This window comes from Halichoeres trimaculatus, unplaced genomic scaffold (genome assembly GCF_033239565.1).
Source record: "Halichoeres trimaculatus isolate MK-OKI-2021-1 unplaced genomic scaffold, fHalTri1.1 fHalTri1_scaffold_21, whole genome shotgun sequence".
NCBI classification, from domain to species: Eukaryota; Metazoa; Chordata; class Actinopteri; order Labriformes; family Labridae; genus Halichoeres; species Halichoeres trimaculatus.
In genome coordinates this window covers 3,466,126-3,490,192 of record NW_027437199.1, presented here as the reverse complement: position 1 = coordinate 3,490,192, position 24,067 = coordinate 3,466,126, and the positions used below count along the sequence as shown (strand labels likewise).

General features: G+C 40.0%; 2 protein-coding genes across 2 annotated transcripts; both read right to left on the bottom strand.

Moving 5' to 3' along the window:
• Positions 1-674: 674 nt before the first annotated feature.
• On the bottom strand, positions 675-7,344 carry LOC141810617 (tetraspanin-9). Its single transcript, XM_074698335.1, has 9 exons — positions 7,146-7,344; positions 6,583-6,621; positions 5,203-5,282; positions 4,873-5,064; positions 4,674-4,748; positions 4,491-4,592; positions 4,175-4,306; positions 1,102-1,185; positions 675-1,013 (listed from the first exon to the last, which is right to left on the bottom strand). The coding sequence occupies exons 3-9, from the start codon at positions 5,263-5,265 to the stop codon at positions 942-944; spliced, it is 720 nt and encodes a 239-aa protein (XP_074554436.1). The 5' UTR covers positions 5,266-5,282; positions 6,583-6,621; positions 7,146-7,344; the 3' UTR covers positions 675-941.
• A 1,028-nt stretch (positions 7,345-8,372) lies between these two features.
• Positions 8,373-23,875, bottom strand: LOC141810527 (endosome/lysosome-associated apoptosis and autophagy regulator family member 2-like). The gene is made up of 22 exons (XM_074698152.1): positions 23,599-23,875; positions 19,916-20,036; positions 19,651-19,840; positions 19,419-19,566; positions 18,662-18,751; positions 18,463-18,568; positions 18,207-18,356; positions 18,033-18,121; positions 15,212-15,392; positions 14,888-15,016; positions 14,711-14,801; positions 14,536-14,638; positions 14,304-14,441; positions 13,073-13,345; positions 11,545-11,718; positions 11,171-11,360; positions 10,999-11,095; positions 10,822-10,923; positions 10,559-10,685; positions 9,137-9,315; positions 8,870-9,032; positions 8,373-8,774 (listed from the first exon to the last, which is right to left on the bottom strand). Exons 1-22 carry the CDS (start codon positions 23,704-23,706, stop codon positions 8,703-8,705), a joined length of 3,021 nt encoding a protein of 1,006 aa, XP_074554253.1. The 5' UTR covers positions 23,707-23,875; the 3' UTR covers positions 8,373-8,702.
• Between the last annotated feature and the right edge of the window lie 192 nt (positions 23,876-24,067).

Sequence of the window (24,067 nt, the reverse complement as noted above, 5' to 3'; positions counted from 1 at the left end):
GAGGTTTGAAAATCTGCACATGCTCAGTCCGAGCATCCATCATCCATGCGCTACATCCTTGTTAAAGATACAGGGAAGCAACAAACCCCTCGCAAAGTCAACCTGATAGAAGTCTACTTAAAGGGAAAGATGGGGTGCAGCTGGCCTAGTGGTCTAGGTTGCATCCCATAAGGTTTACCCTTAATTTCCTGCTCTCATCCTGTTTCCTGCTTGATCCACTGTTCTGTCCTTTCAAATTAAAAGCACAAGAAGCCTGAAAATAATAATTTCTTTCAAAAAAAGACAAAAACGTGGAGCTGAGGCGAGCTTTACGCCTGAAACTGGAAACAAATGAGTTGTAAAACATCCTTCTTTCGTGTGGCTTTAACAAATGAAGGAAGGAGCTGTAAACGTGTTAATGTGGAAAGTTTAGCTTCACGTCTCGTTTCTTCAGACTGACTCAACCCTCAGAGTTTCACTATCTCTGCAGTTAACGTCTCCCTATCTGCTCCTCTAATGAATAAACTCTTTAAACAGTTAAAAACAATCAGCTGAAGAATTCAGGAATCAAACCCTGTGTTGATCTGACCTCTGTTAGAGCCTGAAACGACCCCACGCTCACCCCGACTATCTGTCAGAAAAGAAGAGTGATGAGGTCAACGCGCCTGTAATCACCTGAAACGACTCACTCAGGTGTGTAGAGTGCTTTTATTTATTGAACATGTTAGTACACAAAGCTTCTTTATCTAAAACAGATTAACTCTCCACAGGCTCCAAACCTAAAACAAGCCTCCACTCCTCCTCTCCTCTCAGCTATCAGTCACAAAAACATGCATTAACCGGCTAACAGAGCTAGCTCAGATGCTATCCACATAAATACTCTGGTGTTAAAGTGAAGAAATGTTAGATAACGGCTGCAGTGGGAACACACGGTGAGTGTAACAGGTGATTAAAGTCCAGCCTCAGGCCTCGTACTTCTTCCCCGCTCGGTGGATCTGCTGGTACAGCGTCATGGAGAAGGCCATGCCCAGGAGCTGCTCGGGAAATAAAAACACACAGGAAGTTAGAGGAGGAGGTGAAACCACAGAGAGGAGTGAGGAGGAGGAGGGACACACTGCTCACCTGTATGACCAACACACACATGGCGATGGTTCCCAGAAGGTGCTTGTTGTCATCCAGCCACTCCTCCACCTTCTCATAGCAACCCTGAAAACACACACAACACACACAACACAGGTCAGAGGAAGAGGAGGAAGAGGAGCACATCTGGAGAAAACACATCAAAAGGCACAGCTGACTCTTTAATCAACAATTTCAAAGGTTTAATTACGTTAAGCAGACTTTAAACGCCAAATAAAGTCAGGCTCAGAGATTTATTTTTGCCTTTACAGTCATGTCTTCACACAGAGACTTTCCAAACCAGCAGCTGACTGCTTCCCCAGTAAAAACTGGATTAATGGATGAATAGAAACACTAAGCTTAGACAGAAGAAAATTTATTAGTTTTGATTTTGTTTGTTATTGAAATCTGTTTGGTGGGATTTTTAAATGGGGACAAGATTATTTGATATTTTGATTTTATTCTTACTTTACTGAAAGGCTTCATTGGTAACTTCTGTCTACTTTATAAATGAACAGATTAAACAAGTCAAGCGCAAAATATAAATTAAAAGTATCAACACTTAATTCTCCAATTTTAAAGTTTTCCTACATTTTCTTCCTGAAATCCTGCCTCCTGTTGGGATCAGGATAATCCTAGTATTTTGGATCAAAGTGATCCAGATCCTACTGAGAAGTTTTTAACAACACAAACTGAAGGTTTGATCCAGATTAAAACTAGAGGTAGACCGATATATCGGGCGGCCGATATATCGGGCCGATATTTGGACATTTGTCTCTATCGGCCATCGGCCGTATTTTCTTTTAAAAAACGATTTTTGATCCGTTGTATAAAATGACGCAATTTTTGATCAGGCACAAAAAAGATGAGCACCTCAAACTTGTGGAACCACTTGGATACATTACATACTTTTGTTCAAATTATATTAATAAGTTTAAATTTCTTTTTTGACATTTTAAGAAGAGTGTGAATGTTTACTACTGCTTGTTACATTGTGTGTTTACTCAGACAAAATATTTCATTGTTTTGAAAGCTGAATATATGTTCAGAGGACTGGACACGACTTGTTGTAATAGATTTCTTTTAGTTGCTCAGAAATTGCTGCGTTTCACAAAAATGTGATAAATATATATTTATTTAACAATCGGCCTGAATATCAAATTGGAAAAATCGGCTATGCATATCGGCATCGGCTGCCCAAATTTGGAAAGCATCGGCATCGGCCCCCAAAAAACCCATACCGGTCGACCTCTAATTAAAACTAGCATTGGATTACGTGATCTAACCCGATTTTAAAATACTTTTTTCCCTTCTGAGCAACTGGCCCCATGTGTCTGCATCCACGTTTTTTTTTAGAAACACTTCGGTATTTTAGGAAATATGGTTAAAATTTAGAACTTTTTTTTATTCAGGGATTTTTACAGCTGCTGTGTCTCTAACTGGCTTCGACAAACTGCTGAACAGAAGCTTTAAATCGACTCACAAACCAAGACAAATATAAACATCTTGTGCTCTGTATTTAGGATTTAAACAAGATTAAATAAGATACGTTTCTGTTGAATGGTGTTAGAGCCATAGTGTAATGATGTAGTGTAATGATTTAAGCTCATTTAAAATGTAATCCTAAATTCATTCATTCATTTTCTGAAACCGCTTATCCTGTTGAGGGTCGTGGGTGGCTGGAGCCTATCCCAGCTGTCATTGGGTGAGAGGTGGGTACACCCTGGACTGGTCGCCAGCCAATCACAGAGCTGACAGAGAGACAGACGACCATTTACGCACACACTCACACCTATGGACAATTTAGAGTGATCAATTAACCTGGTGAGGATGTTTTTGGACTGTAGGAGGGGAGAACATGCAAACTCCACACAGAAAGGCCCACCGGCCAAGCTGGGAATCAAACCGGCGACCTTCTTGCTATGAGGCTGCAGCACTAACCGTTCCACCACCGTGCAGCCCATAATCCTAAATTCATGAAATCTATATTTTGTTTTCGTTTGAGTGATGCCTGTGCTATCAAATATTAATTTTTTTTTCAGGAGTTATGTGTTTGGGCTCCTCCCCTTTGGCTTTGGCCTCTTTATATGAACGTGTCGTGCCTCACACACATTCAGAGTGAGACAGAACTGGCGCGGCATGGGAGCATATGGTTTTTCTACTGTGTGATATATGATATATGATGATGTTAAAGAAACTTTATCCATTAAAAGTTTTAAAAATAGATCTCTTCTTGCTCGTGTAGGAACTAAGTTATCATGCCTGCAGGTCGGAAAACACCACTACATATGGGAATCAAAAGTAATAACACTAGGGATTATTGCTGATTTCGAAATACTGGAATAATTTTTTAAGTATTAGAAACTGATTGGTTCATGTAACTCTTATCTTATTATGAAATTGTATTTTTCCCGTTGTTTATGGTCTTGACTGTAAAAACATCAGACAGTGTCTGTGGACAGCTCAACGCTCTTTCCTTTTTTCTTTAAAGAGTCAAAGAACTGGAACAGGGTCTCAAACTCACCGCCAGCGAAACTATTTTTATACCAATCAATCAATTTATAGTGAAACTTAGCCCACCGCATTCAAGGCCTGAGACTGAGGTATAAATATCTGACTTCTGAGTTGACCCTGAACGCAGCATAATGAGCACCAACCCAAGCAGGAGACGTAAAGAGGTGACACAGAGTGTTTGAGGAGAAGAATGATTATTTCTGTGGAGTTTAAGTGGAATCACACTTTTCAGCGTTATTTAACTAAACCTGTGGGGCCGCTTGTAAAGTCCAGCTAAAGAAAGAGCCGTCAACGTGACAAAAATGTATTTCAGGAAGCAAAAAAGGAGAAAAATCAAAGACCAGGTCCAAGCCATAGTCAGGGTTTCAAACTACCACCTCCCTCAGAGCAGACGTGGCCCTGCCCAGCACAGGACAAACACCTGAAGTGGTCTCATTGTGACAAGACTGGATGCTCAGTGGCCCTCAGGTTATCTGAGTTTGAGACCCCTGAACTAGAAAGTAAAATTCAGACTTTAGAAGGTGTGTCAAAGAAAAACCCGAGTCTCTGAACCAGCACTGACCCGAGTCCAGAAGGTGTTGGAGGAGTTGCGTCCACAGCCCTGATAAAACTGCTGACAGCAGCGATCAGGAACCACGTTTTCATGCAGGGCGGTGTACCAGTCGTTGTGACTCATCACGCCACAGCAGCGCCACTGGAGCAGACACGAGATAAGAAAGAAGGTCATTAAAGCTTCAGGTTTTTAAAGGATGAATACAAAGAAAATGTGTCCAGAGATAAACAAAAAAAAGTGTTTACGTTTGGTTTGTTTGTATCCTGATGAAAACTTGGTAAAAAGGTGCAGTACGCTCTTTTTTTATAGTGTTTTCATGACGTACCTCTCCCTGGATGGTGTTCCACGCGTCTCTCAGACCAGCGTTGTTGTCCGTGTTGTAGAGGATCAGACCTTCCTTCAGGTCCCGTCTGGCGTTCTCACTCACCTGGACAAACACAGGTGAGATCAGAATCCCAGGACGGACAGAAACACTAAACTACGTGTTTGATTAGCGTGCAGGTCTTACCTTGTCTGTGTAGACGAAGAAGAGGATGAGGAGGATGAGTTCAGCCAGGAGGATGGTCAGGAGAACGATGAAAAACTGAGGAAAGACGTTTGTGTTCATGTAAAACTATTTAAACGTCTGATGCTTAAATTTCCAACAGACCTTGAACACAACATCACTAAAAGATGATGATGCATGATGGTAGTTGTAGTGCACTCACGCTCAGCAGCAGACACTTGTTCTCCTTGATGGCGCCCAGGCAGCCCAGGAACCCCGTCACCATCACCACCGTGCCCAGCGTGATGATGAGGTTGGCGGCGGAGAGCGACGGGAAGGAGGGTGACAGCGTGGCGAAGCTGCCCTGAGACACGGACAGCCACACGCCCACACCCAGCAGTCCACACCCGCCCAGCTGAAACACACACAGGAAACGGAGAAACTTCCTGCTGATGTCTGATAAAAACAAACTTTAATCATGAACGCTGATCCCATCGCTGATTTACGGTAAAAATCTAAAAAAAGGTCGTTTTGTGACCGTGGGGATGTTTACCCAGAAGAGCAGGTTGAAGAGGAAGAGCATGTATTTGACGCAGCAGATGCAACCGCGAGCCATGGCTGAATCAACAGGCTCTGGAAAACAAAATAAAATCAAAAAATTAATATTACAACCACATAGAAGTCAATTTAAACCATCTGAATAATTGTTAAAAATGTAACATGCACATTTAATGTGCTATATGTAGAAAAAAAGTCTTCAGGATAAAAAAGAATTGTACTGTTTATTAAAAAAATCCCACATTTTTCTAACTGAGTCATTTAGAATTGTAAAAAAATTTTTTTTTATTAATTTGTAAAATTATGTGCATTGTAACTTTCTTTTAGTGTTTTAAACCTGTTTACTATCAAAATAATACTTCCATTCATATGTGAAATTTGTGATTTTCTGTTCTGTTTTGTTTTCTTTTTACTTTTGTTCCATTCTTTTTTTATAATCCTGTTCATTTCTATAACACTGTATGTCATGAAAAAAATCATTTTGAGAGCTGTCCTTCACCAAAACCTTGATTTTGGTATTGCTGTTGCCTGGTGTCAGTTATACTTTAATGTTTTTCAGGTAATAATCACTAACCATATGGAACACTTAAGCTTTTTTTTGTGGGGTCTTAAAAACATATTTTTATTCTTTGGGCTTCAACCTCAGCGATATTTTGTTCCTTTGTCTGATCTCGTTTGCTTTTCATTGGTTTTAATAGTTTTTTTCTTTAATGTGCCTGTTTTTTCCATCTGTTTTTAATATTAGCTATTGGTAAAGCACTTTATTTTAATCAAAGTTCTCTTTAATTTAAGACAGCTAGTTGGTTATTTGGAAAAGATAAAACCACAGAATTTACTTTAATATGAGATTTTTATTTCTACTTTAAATTCATATACTCACAAAAATAAGTCATATGACCAAAATGACCTGAAATGTTTTAATCTATCATCTTTCGGGGTAAATGCATCCGTTTATCCTTTGTTGTAATTCATGTTTTGTTTTGTTTTTTGTTTTTTTGCTCAGGTTAATTAAAAAAGAAAAATCAGGGTTCTCTAGAAGTCTCATTGGGTGGACAATAAATGCCAGAGAAAGTAAAAAAAAAAAGTTAAAAAAAAAAAAAAAAGTTAATGAATGATACATGAATAGAAAACTATGTATACTTCCCGTCCCTGTTGTTGTCAAAGTAAAATCTTCCTTGATAAAAACTTTTTTTTTTTAATAAATGATTTAATTAATAGTCTTTAGGGCATATTTATATTACTATAATCATGTTAGAACATCATACTGTTATTAACCAACCACTTCAGTTTCCTGTTACATCACATTTCTGTTTACAATTTTCTGTCCATGCACAGTCATCCTAAAACCACATCAGAATAACAGAGAGAAACTCACCACTTTAACTGACAGAGAAAAGGAGCTCTTCAAGTTTACCTGGGACAAAAAGGCACACAATAAACATTGATTACAACCCTGTAAGAATACTTTTAAAGCACTCCATTATGAACGTCATTATAGGATTGTAACGGACTGTTAATACAAATTCACCAACACTAACACTGGAGAACGTAAACAGTAAGAGTTTTTAACTTTAAATGGCTAAATAACGGTGTTTATGCGTATTTTAAGTTTCTATTTGTAACTTTTAAAGCTATAAGTTAATGTAAAATAGGTGTAGTAGCGTATTTCTCTTTCAATGTGAAAATTTGGCCGAACGCTGTCTCGCCGTGACGTCACTAAACTGAACTTAAGTTCACGCTAAAAACTAAACTTTGCGTCAACCAGGGTCAAAAAAGCATCAACATCCTTGTCAAACTCTTTGTTATTCTACGTTATTTGTGGAAAAAGCACGTTTTAAAGCGGACACAGAACTCGATCCCTCCACCGAGCCTCAGGCCGTGATTGTTTTCATGTCCATGCCGTGGAAATGTGCACAAAAAGAGGGGAGAGTTTCCTACCGCTTGGCTACGAGCTGGAGCTCATCCTCCCGTTAAAGTCTCAAGTTTCAGCCGCAGGAAGCTTCACATACCGACGTCTCCTCCGAGTTTTAAAGCATAACTAGGAAGAAAAAGTAGAAATCCAGCAAACTTAGTCCGCTTTGAAGTTTTTTCGATGGCTGGGAGACCAGGAGGAGGAGGAGGCTGTGTTCTTTAAAGAGGGCGGAGCACAGCGGAGGACTGACCGGGCCACGGGCAAAGGGACCAGTCTGGTTGTGCAAATATAACATATTTAACGGTCAAATATAACATATTTGTCGGTATTGTGGGATGAATTTCAGATTAATCAACTCCTATAGACGCCACCTGTTCAAGATGATATCAAGTAGATTAAATATGCATTTTTTCGTAATTACTATTTTAAAGGTTAAATTTTCCATTCATTTATAATGTTTTGCCCTGCTAATTTTAATATGGCTTAACTGTGAGAAATGTTTTGCTTTATTTTATTCATTTATTTTTTTAACAGTCTTTATTAACGTTTTATTACTGCGAAATGTGTTTTATATTGTTATTATTATTAACATTTTAAATGTTTTATTACTGAGAGAAGCGTTTATTTTATTAAAGTCATTTAAATTTTAATGTTTAATACGTTTTATCACGTTAAGAAGCGTTTCATTACAATCAACGGGATGATACTGCACTGACGTCACGATTTGGGAAGTTACCCGGATGCGCGGCCATTTTGAAAATACACGAACGTTAATATTGAATAGACAGAGATAAAAATGCGCGGTAAAAGTAGGATTTTAAGATGTCATTCGCCAAAAAGTGTGAAAACCCGTACAGAACACACCAAGAACTTTCGTTAAAGACTCAGCCAGCATGAAAAATAGAGATATTTTCGGAAAATTACGCCTAATAAGCTGAGGAAGGTAATTTGCTAACAGTAGCTAGCCTGAGCTAGAAGCCTTACTTTCGTGGTGAAGTTACGACTCGTCCTGTTTTAGGTCAATCAGACTTTAAAGTAAGCTAAATTATGTGTTTGTACCCCTCGCTTTCTGTTGTTGAAGTGTAACGTACAATGGGGCTACAAGAGATCTCTCTAAGAGCTCATTTAATACATACCAGACGGAATTAGAAAGAAAATTTGCAAATTTAGCATCAATATATTTACAACAGCAACTGTGTAGTTGTCTGCGGCAAATAATCTGCGATGAACATTATGAACTCCAAACACCAATCCCAAAGTCAAATAGGACTTTAATAAAGGGTCATCATTATAGCATTAATATAAATACACACCTTCAAACAGAAATACCAAATAAAATACAAAACATACAAAAACATTAGAAGCTGTTCCTCTTCCTGAAGCATCCGTAAAGCAGCTGAGGGATTCCTGTGTTTTCTACCATAGCGAAAGCTTTAGTCCAGTGTCTGCCAGGATCCAGGGAGAACTGGACTCTGGTGGTTTTGCTCCCGTCCCGTCACGGTGAAGGGGCTGAAAGAGGAGGAGGAGGGGGGCAGCTCCTTCTTCCTCTTTGATCGTCTTTATCTGTCTCTGTTGGGGTTAGTTCATCCCAGCACCCATCGATCAGAGTGCGAGGAGTTCAGCTGCACTGTCTCGCTGCTCTCCCCATCCTCCTGCTGTGGAGGGAACGAGAAGTTTAATGGCTGTGGTTCAGGAGGATTGATGCACAGATGGTCAACAACAACCAGGACACACTCACTCCAACACTCACCTTGTTAGCGATGGCCCTCAGTTTCCCCAGCAGCGAGGGTTTCTGTGTGTACACCACGTCGTCATCAGGCTCCTCCCCTTCCGCTAGAGCACAGCTGTCTGCAGCCGGCAGCTCGCACTCTTTGTTTGCTGACATCACCAGGCGAGAGTACTTATACTCCAACCTTAATATGAGAAGAACACAAACATGTCAAACTCTACAAACAGGAGCAGTCTGACAGAAACAAACACTGGAATCTGATCTGAATGATACTCAGGCGCCTCTAACCTCTTGTTTTTCTTCCAGAAGTAGCAGGTGAGGGCGATGAGCAGCACGGCTACGAAGGCTCCACCGCCGACTCCGACTTTCAGCCACAGGGCGACGGCCTCACAGGGGGAGGAGCTTCTGGACGGCAGAGAAACTCCTTTGGTGCAGAGCTTCGGCTCGTTCCACACGTACAGAGTTTGCTGGAGGAGGACAGACGCTTAGTTTCTCTTCTAACGTGCAAAGAGTTAGATTCTTAAACTTAATAATGAAGGAGAAAGACTTCTGCAGCTGTCCCAGAAAAACTAACAACAGTCCTGATGAAGGGCTGTAAAGTCGCACATATCTGATGTTTTTAAGATATTTTGTTGTGCATAATAAACAGTTTTTGATTCCACACGAATCCTCCAGTGTGCTGTCTATGTTGCACTTTTTTATCTTGGCTTTTTGCAGCTGCTCCTGTTGTAATTCATGCAAAGACTCAGCGATGCACACACTCTTTATTTGTAAGTCTGTGTGTTGGAGTGTTGCTAACCAAGGTTGACTTCCTGGACTGTCTCAGAGACATTAAAGCCTGATCCGTCCACCTCTGAGCCTTTTGCTCAAAGACTGCAGAAAACTCAGAGGTGATAATGGACAGAGATTTTAGAATCAACTTTTATCATCTTTGTTTTTAATCCAAGGTCAGCTCCTTTTTATCTTTGAATGATTTTGAGAAGGTTATGCATGTTTTTATCACGACTCGTCTTGATTATTGTGTTGTATTTTATTTTGGTGCCAGACAAACTTCTCTGAGTCATTTACAGCTTGTGTTTTGCCTGGTAAACACAAATACAACCCCAACTTAAGCATCTTTTCACTGGCAGACTACCTGCGTTTGTTTATATCTGGCACACCGTGCGCGGACTGATACACTAAGCGGCGAGCGCCTCGTAGCCAGCTGTGGCTCTGCAGCGGAGGTAGCGCCGTTTTACGACACGATGAGAACTAGAGCCTTATTTAGCGGTGTTTTTGTGTGAAAGTAACGCGCTGAAAATTCTCTAAATAAAGCGTGAATGCAGACCCATATCAGATTTTTTGGTGGGAGTTCGTTTATTTGTGTTTTTGGTCAAGTAAAATATGGCCTCGTCTGAGTGCAGAGGAAACCAGCAGAGGAGCAGGGAGGGGGTGTTTGGTGCGAGCGCTCTGGGCTTCTGCTGCACAAAAACACTGCTGTAGGGGTAATTTCTGCCCTAAACCTTGTGATACGACCCAACTTGTTCCATCACTTTAAGGTGTAGAATCAGAGTTTCTTTGGCAAAAATAAAAATAAAAATAACCCAGCCGATCTAACTTTCATATTTGAAGTGTTATCTTACTCTAGTTTGATTCTGAAAAACAAAATTAAACAGCAGCTTGGCAAAAAAAAAGCCTTCCATCGTTTCCTTGAAGACGCTGTGTGCTCACCTGCACTCCTCCTTTGCACGCTCCATCGATCTGGTGGTAATCGTCCTCGGAGCAGTGCGGACAGGCGCTGGAGCTCTCCCACAGGAAGTGAAACGTGCATCCATCACATGTTCCTGCAGGACAGGACCTGCAGCAAACACAGACTTTAGATTATGCTTTATTAAACAATTTGCTACACGCGTGTTTGAGTTTATTTCATGTCACTGGCAAAAATCCTTCATGACGCAGGAATACACACATACGTGGAGTAAATCATCGTCTACCTGGGCACAGAAACTTCTCCTCGCTCCGTCTTCTCGGGGTTACAGCGAACGGTGATGACTGAACTCCGACCCTGATCACATGACGCAGTCGGCTGCATCGATCTGCAAGAAAATAACACACCGTTAAAACCACAAACACACTTAAACACACATACACACAGTCTTTTTTTATCATACCTGTAGAAGAAGTTGATATCAGGAACTTCTTTTGAGTTTTCAGGGAAAAGATCGGGTTTGGCGTTCACACCGTCCAGCACGCTGTCCACCGTCGCTCCTGCAACGAAAACACACGTTCAACTCAACTCCAGCTCCTGGTAACCACGGAGAAACATGCCGTTGTTCCACATACCGATGAAAGTGTCTGCCAGGCTGATGGACTGGGAGGAAATCGCCATTCTGAAGCCCCGCCCATCTGCCGGGATGATGGTTGACTGACAGATGAAGCTGTCGACGGAGTTGATGAAGCGAGCCGAGTCGCTCTGGTCGTCTTTGTTGGAGACGTCAGTTACGTTATCCGAGCAGACGGCGGCTCTCCTCCCCTGAGACGACACGAGCGAAGATGAAAAAATAAAGTGAGAAGAGTTTGTTTTTTATTTCAGATGAGATATTCAATCAAATGAGGAGGAAATACAGACATCACAAGCTATAAAATCTAGTTAATCTAGCTCTATACCTGACTAAGAATAAGGTTTAAGGGTTAAAACTCTTCGCTGGGCGCCTCACCTCGTGCCCACACAGGCTGATGTTGAACATGTGGAGGTATTTCGTCCCCTTGGAGGTGAAGCTCGGCCCGATGGTCAGAGAGGCCACGTCGCTCAGGGGGCTGAGGTCAAAGGTCAGCGTGCGGTTGTTCTCTGTGTGGGAGAAGGAGCAGTCGCTGAAGCAGCGCGAGTGTTCCTGCAGGACGAGGTGATCAGAAACAAAACCGTCTTCAACAACTATTGAAATTTTTAATTTCATCATTATTTTTTTATTAGTATTATCTTTATTTTTTCTTACTCCTCAAGACGCGCACACATCTTGACCACAGTAGCAGCGTTTAGCTCCATTCATTCAGACGAGTTAGCGTTTTTTAAACATTAAATTCAACCTGTTATCAGCATCAAAATGTTCGGTTGTTCTGTTTTCAGTTTTTAGAAAAGATTCTATACAACAGAGGCAACATCTATCAAGTTTGGACCGTCACATAGCAACCGGTGTTTTGGAGTTAATAGCGACCGTGCTAACTGGTGACTCTCAGCCGACAGAATCAGGGATTAACAACCGAGAGTCACCAGTTAACAGGGTCACACTTTACACTGAAACACCAGCGACGTATGCGGGTGAATAATTTACTCTGGACGTAGTTTTCTGGTTTTTGTCTGGGAGTGTTTCTGATTTATTGACACATGTTTACGTCCTGGTCTGTCACTGTCTGGTAGATTTCAGATAAGCGTGCTTTAATCATCAAAATGCTTTTATTTGGTTTTATTTTTAACTTTTTTCTTTGACGGTATCATGGGCATGATCTTAAATCCTTTTTCTTCTGTTTTTTTTTTAAATTATTTATTTTCTTCTGTTAAATCTTTCATTGTTTTTATTATTAGGGTTGCACGGATATGAAAATTTTGGCCGATACCGATATTTACAGACATTAATTTGGTTAAAAAAAAAAAGAATCTGAGATGATGTGTCGAGGTAGCTCAGAGAGAAAGAGCGGAGAAAACAAGATTATCTGATCATTGTCCACGGATAATACAGCCACGAGCATCAACTGACAGTTGTGTATTTAATTTTCTCTCTGGATTTCTCTTCTTAAAACGTCTGTCCACCTAATATCTGTCCACTTGTTGATCTCTTCTGTCCACTCACTACTATTTCACAAACCTGGGAGCTGTTTACCATCCGTCAAAGTGATGACATTAAGTTTAAAAATGTGTTTTTTGGTGGTTAGCTCCTCCACATCAGTTGACGAACCATTAAACTCCGCAGTGATTCTGCATCCAAGTCCATGTCCACATGTAGCCGCGTATTTGAGAAACCACATATATTCTTCTATGTTTACGACTGTAAATCCACATGAAACTGCAGCTTTACGTCACTGAAAACGATGTTTTCCCAAAAACTCTGACCAAAGTGAAGATTCTAGGAAGTCTAGGAATAACTGCCAAACATGGGTTTGAACTTGTGGCAGATTTACCCGCTGCAATGTGGATGAAAGTATTTTAAAAAACAAACGATTGTTTGTGTGTCGTCAGAGTTTCTCCTCCACCTTGTTGCTGATGCTTCCTGGTCCACAGGCCACGCACGCGTCCTGCCCGTAGGTGTGACGTCCCGCCAGGTGTGTGTTGGGCGGACACTCCTGGCAGCGGTTGGTCTCTCTGTCGATGTAGAAACCGGCGGGACACGGGACGCAGGACGAGCCGGCCTGCTGGGAGTTCTGAGGAATGAGGGCGCAGGCTCGACACGACGAGGCCACGCCGTCCAGGACGTTTGTGACGGTGATGGAGTAGAGCTTCACGGTGTCGCTCACGTAACGACGCATCTGTGGACAGACAGGAAGAAGGTTCATAGAAAAGATTGTCAGATTTTTATCGCCTTGTTTTAACAGTTATAAAGTCATGAAATGAAACACGCAATAAAACTCAAATCTAAAACTAAAATCATGCAAAACTTCTTTATCTTAAACCAAGGGTCTGCAACCTGCGGCTCTGGAGCCTCATGTGGCTCTTTAACTACTTTGCAGTGGCTCCTTGAAGCTTAAAAATATATATTTATAATCCAAATAAAGCATTTTGTGTTTTCTCACAGAGGCTATTGATGATTAAAGACATTAACACAAAATAAAATCATGGGTTGACACTTTGTTTCACTAAATATGCTTCACCTCTTGCAGTAAGGCTTTCAATTTTTTTTTTTTTTTTTTTTTTTTTTTTTTTTTTTCAAATTTAGAAAAAAAGTCATTTTTTAAACATTTTGCATACTTTTTTAAATTTTTGCATATTTCAAGTTTTTGGAAAATTTTGAAATCACAATTTTCTATTTTCTGCAATTCATCAAAATCTGGAAATTTTTTGAAAAATTTGTTAACTTTTGCACAATTTTTTAAATTTCGTTTTTGAAAAATTTTACAAATTTTACAAATTTCAATATTTTAGAAAAAATATACAACTTATTGAAATTTTATAAATTTGGCAAATCTATAAAATGTATGACATTGCAAATTTTCATTTAAAAAAAAATATTTGCTTATTTACTAGAAATAAAAAACTAAGACATCACATGTACAATATTATAAACACAAACAAATTCCTTGTGTAGATAATTATTTACCAGACGTTTTACAATTTTATACACTTTTTTGTCTTTATCGTGAAGATAAAGTAGATTTTGCTCCCAAATGACTTTAATCCAGGTGAGCTGGGGCAAAATGGCTCTTATGAAAGTAAAGGTTGCAGACCCCTGTCTTAAACGCTTGATTCATGACCTGAGGCGTGACTCACGTCCACAGCGTGATTCGTCCTCTGGAAGGCCCACGTATACGTCACAGAGGCGTTTCTGGTCATGCTGTGAGAGTACGCCTGCTTCCCCTTACTGCCCTCCCAGGACTCCACCACTGTGGTGCTCTTCCTGTTCACGTCCTGCAGGGGGCGCCACATGAGAGCAGAAGATAACACAGAGGTTACTTGAGTGCAAAGTGAGCTAGTGCCCATCGTCTGCTTCGCACACACGCACCATCATGAAGTAGAGCTCGCAGTCGGCCGAGCAGATGGTCTCGAACACGAAGGTGATCTGTCCGAACTCGGCGCCGGTCATCCCAGACAGCGAGGCGGGGACCCTGGCGTGAAAGGAGACATTCAGCTGACACGTTTCTGCCGTTTCCCCTAAAGAAACCTCTGACTGATCTTACTTGAAGCCGGGGACGTGCAGGCTGAGGATGAGATAGTCGTTATCTGAGCTTCCTGTCCCGCTGCGAATGTGGTCGCCTGCAACCTCCCAACCTGAGGAGCAGAAAGGAAGTCATGCACTCACTTCCTGCTGACTGATTCGGACAGGAAGACGCGTGGTTTGGTGTCAGGGCTCTCACCGTTCATGTCGTCACAGTTGGAGTTGCCCACGTTGAAGCAGGACGTCTTCATGTTGGAGGGAAGGACGTTCCACCATTTGTACTCGTAACCCAACACGGGCTCTGTCCCTGCAGGACACTGAGCGCACTCTGAACAAAACACACACAACACACACACACACACACACACACACACACACACACAAACACAAAGCTTCCTTTACTCGCTGTTTACCTCTTTGAAAAGATATGTTTGTATAGAGCGATGCTTTCAGGAGGACGGAGGATTATGAGAGTGATTTTGTGGGAAATATTCCTGAAGCTCCTCCGTGGGCTCAGGTTTACCGTAGGTGCCGTCTGAGTGCGTCCCAGGTGGGCAGGGCAAACAGGTGGAGTCGTTGCTGTTGTAGTAACCGGGGTTACAGGGAGGGCAGGGCTCTCTCTGCCCCGTCGCCGGCAGCTGCACCGACCCCGTGACGTTCTCCACGCAGATTTTAGGCTCCACCCATCGATACAGCACCTGAGTCTGGATCACAGAGAAAAGATTTTTAACTCTCTTATTTAAAATAAAATGCTTCAGGAATCAGATGGAGGTGTGTCTTTGACAGTAATCAGACCGGAGAGGTCACAGACGAGCGACAGGAAGGTCGACTCTGAATCAGATGACATGCAAAGTGCACACAAAGCTCTTCATGGTTTCCTTTCTCATCGCATCATGTGACGTCTCTGGTTTCAAACACTGAAAGCTCGTCTGCACAGATAATAACCCCTGCATGATTCATCTGAACAAACACTCCAGACAAAACCAGCAGAGTTATCATCAGGAGTAACTTTGTTTACACTGTTTGAAAGAGATCGTTCAGGAAATGTCACGATAACCAAAAGCAGAGAGCATTTAACTCCCATTTCAGCTTCTCTTCGCTAGCTTCACATACGTTTCAGAATTGATTTTAAGATTTTATTGTTGACTTTCAGTACATTTCTGATCTCCTCAGTCCATGTGTGCCTGGTCTTACTGTCCCAAAGTCAAAGCAGAGGCCAAAGGTGTCAAAGGTGTGCCTGCCTGAGGAGATCAGAGCAGCTGACTCTTTGTCCTTTTTTAAAGACACATTTTTAGTGCTTTTATTGGAGTGTTTTAACCATCAAAAAGCTTTTATTTTGTTTTATTTTTTAACTTTTTTTGACAGTATCATGGGCAGGATCTTACATTCTTTATCTTTTTTTAAAATTTATTCCTTCTTACTTTAATCTTTCATTGTTTTTATTATTTATTATCAATAAGAAAATTTTCGCTCATACCGATATTTACTGATATCAATATTGGTTAAAAAAAAAATATCTAAGATGATGTGTCGAGGTAGTTCAGAGAAAAAGAACGGCGCCATCCTGAGAAAAGACGACCATGGAGAGGCTCCAAAAGTTTGTTTTGTCTGTTTTTTTGATCCAAAACAGGAAGAGTGACACTAAAAGAAGAGAGTCCACTCTTCTTAGGTAGTTTTGGTGTTTACACAGTCAGAGAAAACAAGATTATTTGGGTCTTGAAAGATCGTTCAGGATGCTCTGAAAACAGCTGGCAGCTACTGAGTAAATATCGGCCGATACCGTTAAAAAAAATGGCAATTTCTTTTTATCCTCTTGGATTTCTTTTTTCTTTTTTTTAATTTTATTTGCATTTTTTCCTTCTTTTCTTTTCTTTTCTTTTCTTCTTTCTCTTTTTTTTCCTTTTTCTTTGCTTTTTTTCTCTTGGGGCAAATATGTGAGTTAAAAAGAAAAACTGTACAAGTCATCTCATCACTGATATTGTATCAGGATATACATTTCTCTTGTCTTGTATTTCACTTAATTGGAAATAAAAATGTTTTCCCCACAAAAAAAAAAAGACAACATCGGCCGATACCTATATTGATACCGATATATGCTCCTGCAGCTTAAGGCAAAGTTAAATTCGAGAGTTTTTTAAAGACTTTTTAATGCCAATTGAAATTAAATTTCAGACCAACTTCACCTTAAACATAAATGGAAAAAAACACCACATCAATCACAAAGGGTTAGGGATAATTAACAGAGTCCCCGCTGCAACCACATCAACGTTTGTTGGTTTCGCTGTCATGATTGCTTGATGTTACCACGAGAGTTGCTCTGTAAATTACTTTAAAAAAAATAAAGAATTATTGTAAGCATTTATTTTGAAATATTTACAATCATACTAGCCTGTTATTTTTTCAAGACTTCTAAATATTAATTTAAGACATTTTAAGGCCATTTAAGGCCATCTTTTTTTGGATTCATGAATTCAATGCCTCTTAACCCTGTTCATAGCTTTTACATATTTCTATATTTCTCTCACATTTCTCTTTTTCCTCTTTTCACTTCTTCTCTTTTATTTCTTTTTACTGTTTGTTTTTATTTAGTAAAGCACTGTGTAACATTGTTTTTGAAATGTGTTCTATAGATAAAGTTTTTATTATTATGGAAGATTTAATAATTTATTTCCTGTGTTAGTTTCTCTGAGTTGTTGCCATCTAGCACAGATTTTGTAGTCATGTGATCAAGAGACAGGAAGTGAAGTATATTACTGCAGTCTTGTATAGTTTCCAAATAATAGCATCAAGGAATGAACGTGTATGTTGGTTACTGAGCCAATATGCGGCATAAACACTGTCATGTAAATGAACAGTTAAAGTAGGAACCAGCAGGTTTAGTGAAAACTCTGAGTTTGTTTACCCTGAAATTAAAGAAACTCTGAGTTTTCTGTTTCAAATTTGAGAAAGAAGAGCGACTCGAGGCCGATACAGAAAAAGAGGTCTGACTCTCGAGTGCATAAACTTATGCCAAGTGTTGTTAAAGCAAAAACTCAGAGTTTCCAATCCGAGGGTAAATCTACTCAGAGTTTGTTGACCCTACGTTCTGAAACAAGCCCGAGGATGGTGAAGGATAAAGAACTACAGCTGTGTTGTCTCACGTTACCCCTCATTTACTTCATCTGGTTAAAATACCCAGAGGAAATAAAACTTTGTAGACTTGAAAACTCACCCATAGCTAACTGAAAACTCATTTTTATACTTTGCAAGATTTCATGTTTTTCCCTCCGTGTCAGAAACTGGATGTGTTAATCAGGTGTTGTGTCAGAGATGTTTAAATCTGGTGCAGTGCGGATGCTGCTGACCTTCCCCTCGCTGTCGCAGGCCGTGTGGATCTGGAAATAATCCTTTTCTGAACACGGCGGCTTCGGCTTACACTCCGCCCAGCCCTCCTCTGAGACAGAGATGGAGACGTGATGATCCAGCAGCAACGACAGAAAAAAACACGTCCACGCACGTTGTTGTCATGTGATACGTACGTGAGTAGTGGTGCTCGGGGCAGGGCGTACAGGAAGCTGCGTCTTTGATAGAGAAGGTGTTGCTGGGACAGGGCTCACAGGACGAGGAGCCAGGCGTCGAGCTGAACCAGCCGGGCCGACACGGGAAACACTCCGACGTGTAAGCGACGCCTGTGTGTACAAAGAAGCAGCACATCACACACTTTGAGTAATTTACTCCTGAAAAACAGAAACTTTAGAGTTCTGTTCATTACGCTCTTTATGTTTTCTTCTTCACCTTCGATTTGGATGTTTTTGAGCAGCACAGGTTTGAACATCCGTCCTCCAACGAGGATGCCCGTGGTTCTCCAGTACAGGATGTTGGTGCCAGACTTCAGATTCACCTAAAAATGAATTAAATAAAGAAACAAACATGAGAGAGCAGTCACACACATTAAATCAGCCTTTTGGTGACAGAAGAAGACCAGAATAAACACCGTGTGTGTGCCCCACTCTCCATTGTTAGTGACTTTAATCCACTTCTGCTCCTCTGATTGGGCCATTTCCTGACACTGCTCATTCTGGACCTGGAGTGAAGTCGACAAAGGAGCAATTAAGAGATAAACCTTCATAAGTTAATTAACTACGACAGCGCAGCAGGATGTAGATGGATTTGTTAAAGGCAAAGACTTTATTCAGTTTATTGCAGCTTGTTGAATATGTGTAGCAGTTTCCTCAAGGAGACTTAGATCCCAGAATTAAAGCCATGCTCAAGTTTTCTGTTGGTCATAAAGATACTTAACACTTAAGTTTTACTCCAAATCATGGACTGTAAAAAAAAAAAAAAAAATGGACGTCATCTTGCTCGGCTCAAAGTGAGGTCACCACAAAAACTGCTCCCCCTGGTGGCTGGCTGCAGTAAAGGTAAAAAAATCCCCAGTCATTCCAGATGGGCTGTGGTCAAACTTTAAAAAATTAATACACCTGGTAGAAATGTTTCTCACGTCTGATTGTTGTGGTGATTTGAAGATATAATTTGGCTGTCTTATATTCAAGTCCTATTTTTTCTTTAAAGTTTCGTTTTCATTAGTTATAAGAGGTAAAAACGAGGCTTTGCGTAACGTTTAACAATGAGTGACAGCTGCCGTTCTCGTGTATTTTTTTTCGGAGACGCACTGCAGACACATCTGGTGTATTTCAGCTGTGAATGTGTCAGAGTAAAGCATGCTACAGGAAGTGTTTGGTGTTGCTTACGTAGAACTCAAAGAATATGTTGTTGTCCGGATACTGATACGTGAAGGACACCGATCCTTGTTTCTCCAGATGGACGGCGTATACTAAAGACACGGTGCACTCGTCACGGTTTGATTCCAGGTAAACACCTTGTGGCGTCCAGGATGAGCTGCAGCACAGACAAAAAACACAATCAAGAAAAATAATAACAAATATAAATTGAACTGTGTAGTTTCTGGGGTGTTCTTTTCACCTGTTACAGGCTTGAATATCCTCTCCATTTGGACCTGAATCTAAGAAGCTGGCCATGCTCGTGAAGCCTGCAGGGATGGCGTCCCATTGGTCAAAACGGAGCCCGCTGCCCAGCGAATAGGAACCTGCTGCACATGGCGTGCACTGCTGCGTCGTCATCTCTAAAAACATCCCGGCTGGACAGGAGAAAGCTGCGACCCACAGAGGAGAAGAGTCACAACATGTGAACACATGACGACACACATGCACTTCATGGTCACACTTACAGCAGTCTGTGCCTCTGGTTGGGGTAGGAAGACCTGAGCAGGAGCCCGGACTGAGCGGGATAGCGACTCTCCATCGTGAGCCTGTGCTGTCACACTCTGTGTACTGGAAGTAGTAGTCCGTCTGCAGAAACACACGCAGGTTTAAGGATCAAAACATACAATTATTATTATTTATTTATTTATTTATTTTATTATTTATATGTGTATGTATGTATATATAAATAATTTTATTTATTTTACTTTAGGTATTTTTTTAATTATTTTTTTCATATTATTATAATTTTTTATTTTATTTTATTTTATTTTTTTAACTAATTGTTTCACTTAACTCTTCTAATTCCTTTAACGGTATTTTATTATTAATTTATTTTCTAGTTATTATTTTTATTACTATTACTTTGTATGTGTAGCTTATTATTTTCTTTCCTTTATTCTAAACATTTTAAAATATTTTATAATTTTATTGAATTATTTTCTGTCGTTTTTTTTTTCATTCTTCTATTTTGAAAAACTTTATGCAGATATGGCCTTTTTTTCTGGGGGGGAGGGGGTTATATGCATATATGTCTACGATTATGTATGTTTGTAAATACGCATACCTTTATTCTGCATAATGTTGTGATTTTCCAACGCAAAAATGCACACATCCATTGTACCGAATGGTAAATTTCTGGTAACTTTGTGCCAAAAATCCAATCAAAAAGAATGTTGAAAAAAAAAAAAAAGGGTCAATACACCATCCCATTTGGGTTCAGCCAAGCTTGAAGCATGACTGTATTGATTTCAGAATCAGTCAGTCCAATTTCCTAAAATCTAACCTACAAAAAAACAGTTCATTCATTATTCATATTTGTAAAACCTGCCCACATTCATGACTCTTCTGCTTTCATATGAAAACAAAGCTGTGCGTACATAAAGGGAACACTGGCACTGACCCCGATCACCACGGCAACCAACCACTGGAGCACTAATGGTGCATTAAGAGCCAGCAGTAGGTCATGTGTACGACCGCTTCGTCCCAAGGACTGCTGGTCGTCACATTATGCTCGTGATTGAACAGCACAAGTTTATGATGGGAGGAACATTTTGTACAAATAACGCTGGAGAGATTCACTCTTGTTTGATTTCTTGCACTTTCTTCTTTCCAAACACACTCTATATTTTATGCAAGCTTTGCAGAATTAAAGTAAAAAGTTAGCCAATGCTTCATTCTTTGAAAGCATCTCCTCAGCCCTCCAAAGCCTGGCTCTGGCAGAGCTTCACCTCCTCCCCCGAACCTGCTGTCCAGCTGGGTTACACCAATTGTCAGAGGCAGCTGGCTGCAGCCAAGAAGTGACGGTTAAGTATCCGCTAATGAAACGGGAACAATCACAGAAATGACCTGAGCTGTGCGTACAGCCGGGAGGGGAATTAGTCAGAGATGGACAGAGATGGTTTCAGATACAGAGCGTGTGTGTGTGTGTGTGTGGTGTAAAGATAAGCTTGTGCTATGCAACAACAAAAAGAAGCCATTCATGCCTCTCAAACCTCTTCATTAACATGCAAACATGACCACCTGCACAGTTCTCCCTCTGCTGACTCTCCCTGAGCAAACGGACGACTAACAGGGCTGGGGCCTCAGCTGATGTGTTGACAGGAGGAAAAGGTGACTGTGATAAAAAAGACATGAGCTAATTTGTTTCCTGGTCTCCATGGTAACTCACGGTTGTTGTCATAGAGACTGATGAGAAGACAGAGACGGGGAAAGATTCAACACCAGCCATCCTCTGGATCAGAGGAGTGTGTGATAGGAGGAGGCTCATTTGTTTGACTGGCAAAGGCTTGCTTTAAATCCACTGGGGGGTTACTTTCTGTCAGAGACCTGAGTGTTTATTGACAGGTCTGTCTGACATACTGTTTCCTGTTTGACAAAGTTACCCTACTTCTGCTATTTTATAACTTTAATCCACTTTTCTTTTTTTTTTTTTTACTAATTTTGTATGTTTAACCTGTGTATATACCTGATCACTTGAGCTAGTTGTTCATTGTTGGATTTCATGTTGGATTTAATGTCCAAATTTGCTGTACATAGTCCCAAATTAATAATTTCAACACATAAATTTTAATAGGTCCATTTCCAACTAGGATAATTTGCTCATTGATATTTATATAATGAACCAAAGTAAAACAAATTTAAATTAAACTTAAGATATTAAAGCGTTAGAGGGTGGCTTACGCAATATCAAAGATACAGGCATTTTGAGCGACTCTAGGATGATATTTTAAAGTTTTTTATCATTTTATGAAGCACTGAGGTAAATATTTACCCTCTAATCTTCCTATTTTCCTTTTTTAATTTCTTTTTTATAAACTATTTGTTGTATTTATATGGACCTAAGGGTCTGGAATTAAAGTACAACTAACTAACTAACTAACTAAATATATATATATCCAGCCAAGAGCGCTTTACAAAAGAAAGCGTCTAATAAGGTACTTGAAAGTGAAAATAAAGTCAGTGCAATAAAATTTGATAAGAGCTAAAATAATAATAAATAATATCCTTTATTTAACCAGGTAAAAAAACTCTGAAAATTGTACAAATTACCATAAAATCAGTAAAATAAATGATAAGTGATCCATGAATTAAAATGGGTTAAAATAGACTCAAATAATTCAAAATATAGTTTAAAAATATATACAAATGAATTAACAATGAACATGATTCTGAAATTAGCATTAGCTATAATCTCTCATTTATAAACAAGCAGATGTGTCCTGAAATTAGCATTGTCCCCCCCCAAAAAAACCCAAACATAACATGAAATTTGATAAATAAAATGCTATTTATGGCATTAACAGACTTTTAATTTATCATTATTTGAGTAGAACATTGTTTTTTCTTCTTAAGAATACTTGTTTTTACCACTACAAGTTTATAACGTTGCTAATTGGCTTAGCACAGAGGCTAGCAGCAACTAGCTTTTGACCAAAAACAAAACAAAACAACCTTTCCAGTAAATAGATATGAAGTTGACAGGTCATTAATTAGCATTTATTTAAACATTTACAACTTTTATTCAGATATCTATATTAAATATTACTATTTTTATGGTTGTATTTGAGGCTTAGCAGTATGCTGAGTCGTTAGGGAAATTAGCTTGGTCTGATACATATTGCTAATTTTCTTAATTACTGTTTGTATTATTTAGCCTATAACATAAATATATAAAATTGATGTGTGCTTTAAGGATAATTAAAACACTAGATCTAAGATGCTGTCCATATCCACGGTGATGTGATTCCTCGCTGAGCCCCCAGCCCTTTCTCCTCCACAGCGGCTCATCCTGGCCCTGTTGGCCGGCAGGTGGCTGCTCAGAGGAGGGATGGAGGCCGGCAGAGCAGCGCCATCTCGTTATGGAGGGTGTTTATTCGCTTTGAAAGCCCATTGTGGGCGTTTAGAAGACAATGTGCTCCCAGAAATCAATAATTATAAAAGATGTAGTTGTGTTTTATTGTGCGCAAAGAGTGTTTATCTAATGTTGACGTTATTTCTTCATGGCCATTTTCTTCTAGTGGTACACACTGTTTATTCGCACATCATAATAATGAACAGAAATAGGATTTAAAAGTATTATCTACCTTCCAAACATTCTCTTTTCATTGAATCAGCGTCAGAATATACGATAGAAATGGTTAGAGCTCACCTCATCGCACGGCCGCAGATCCCTCGCCACGGACACTGATGATGACTGAGCGGTGATGAAGAGTAGAAGGCAGCGGGGGAACCATGAGGCCCACACCTGCTCCAGCATCCTCAGCTCGGATCACAAACAGCCGGCTGTCCGCTGCCTGGAGCCTCAAACATCCAACAAGCCAACTGGGGGCTGTTTATGTGCTGCTGTGGCTGTCATTGATGCCTCCTGCCTGCATGTCTCTCACTCACCGTGCAACGTCAATGTACAATCTGTACGGATGACGTTTCCGCCTGCACCTTTCAAAATAAAAGTCCGTGTAAAATTTTAAACCGGCTAGACTACAGCTTACATATAATGTTTTTTTGTCTAATATTCAACATTCCTTTAATTTATAACAAATATATATATATATATATATATTTTCAAGATTGTTAATTGAATCATATAATTCCAATTGTGATAAATATAAATAATTACA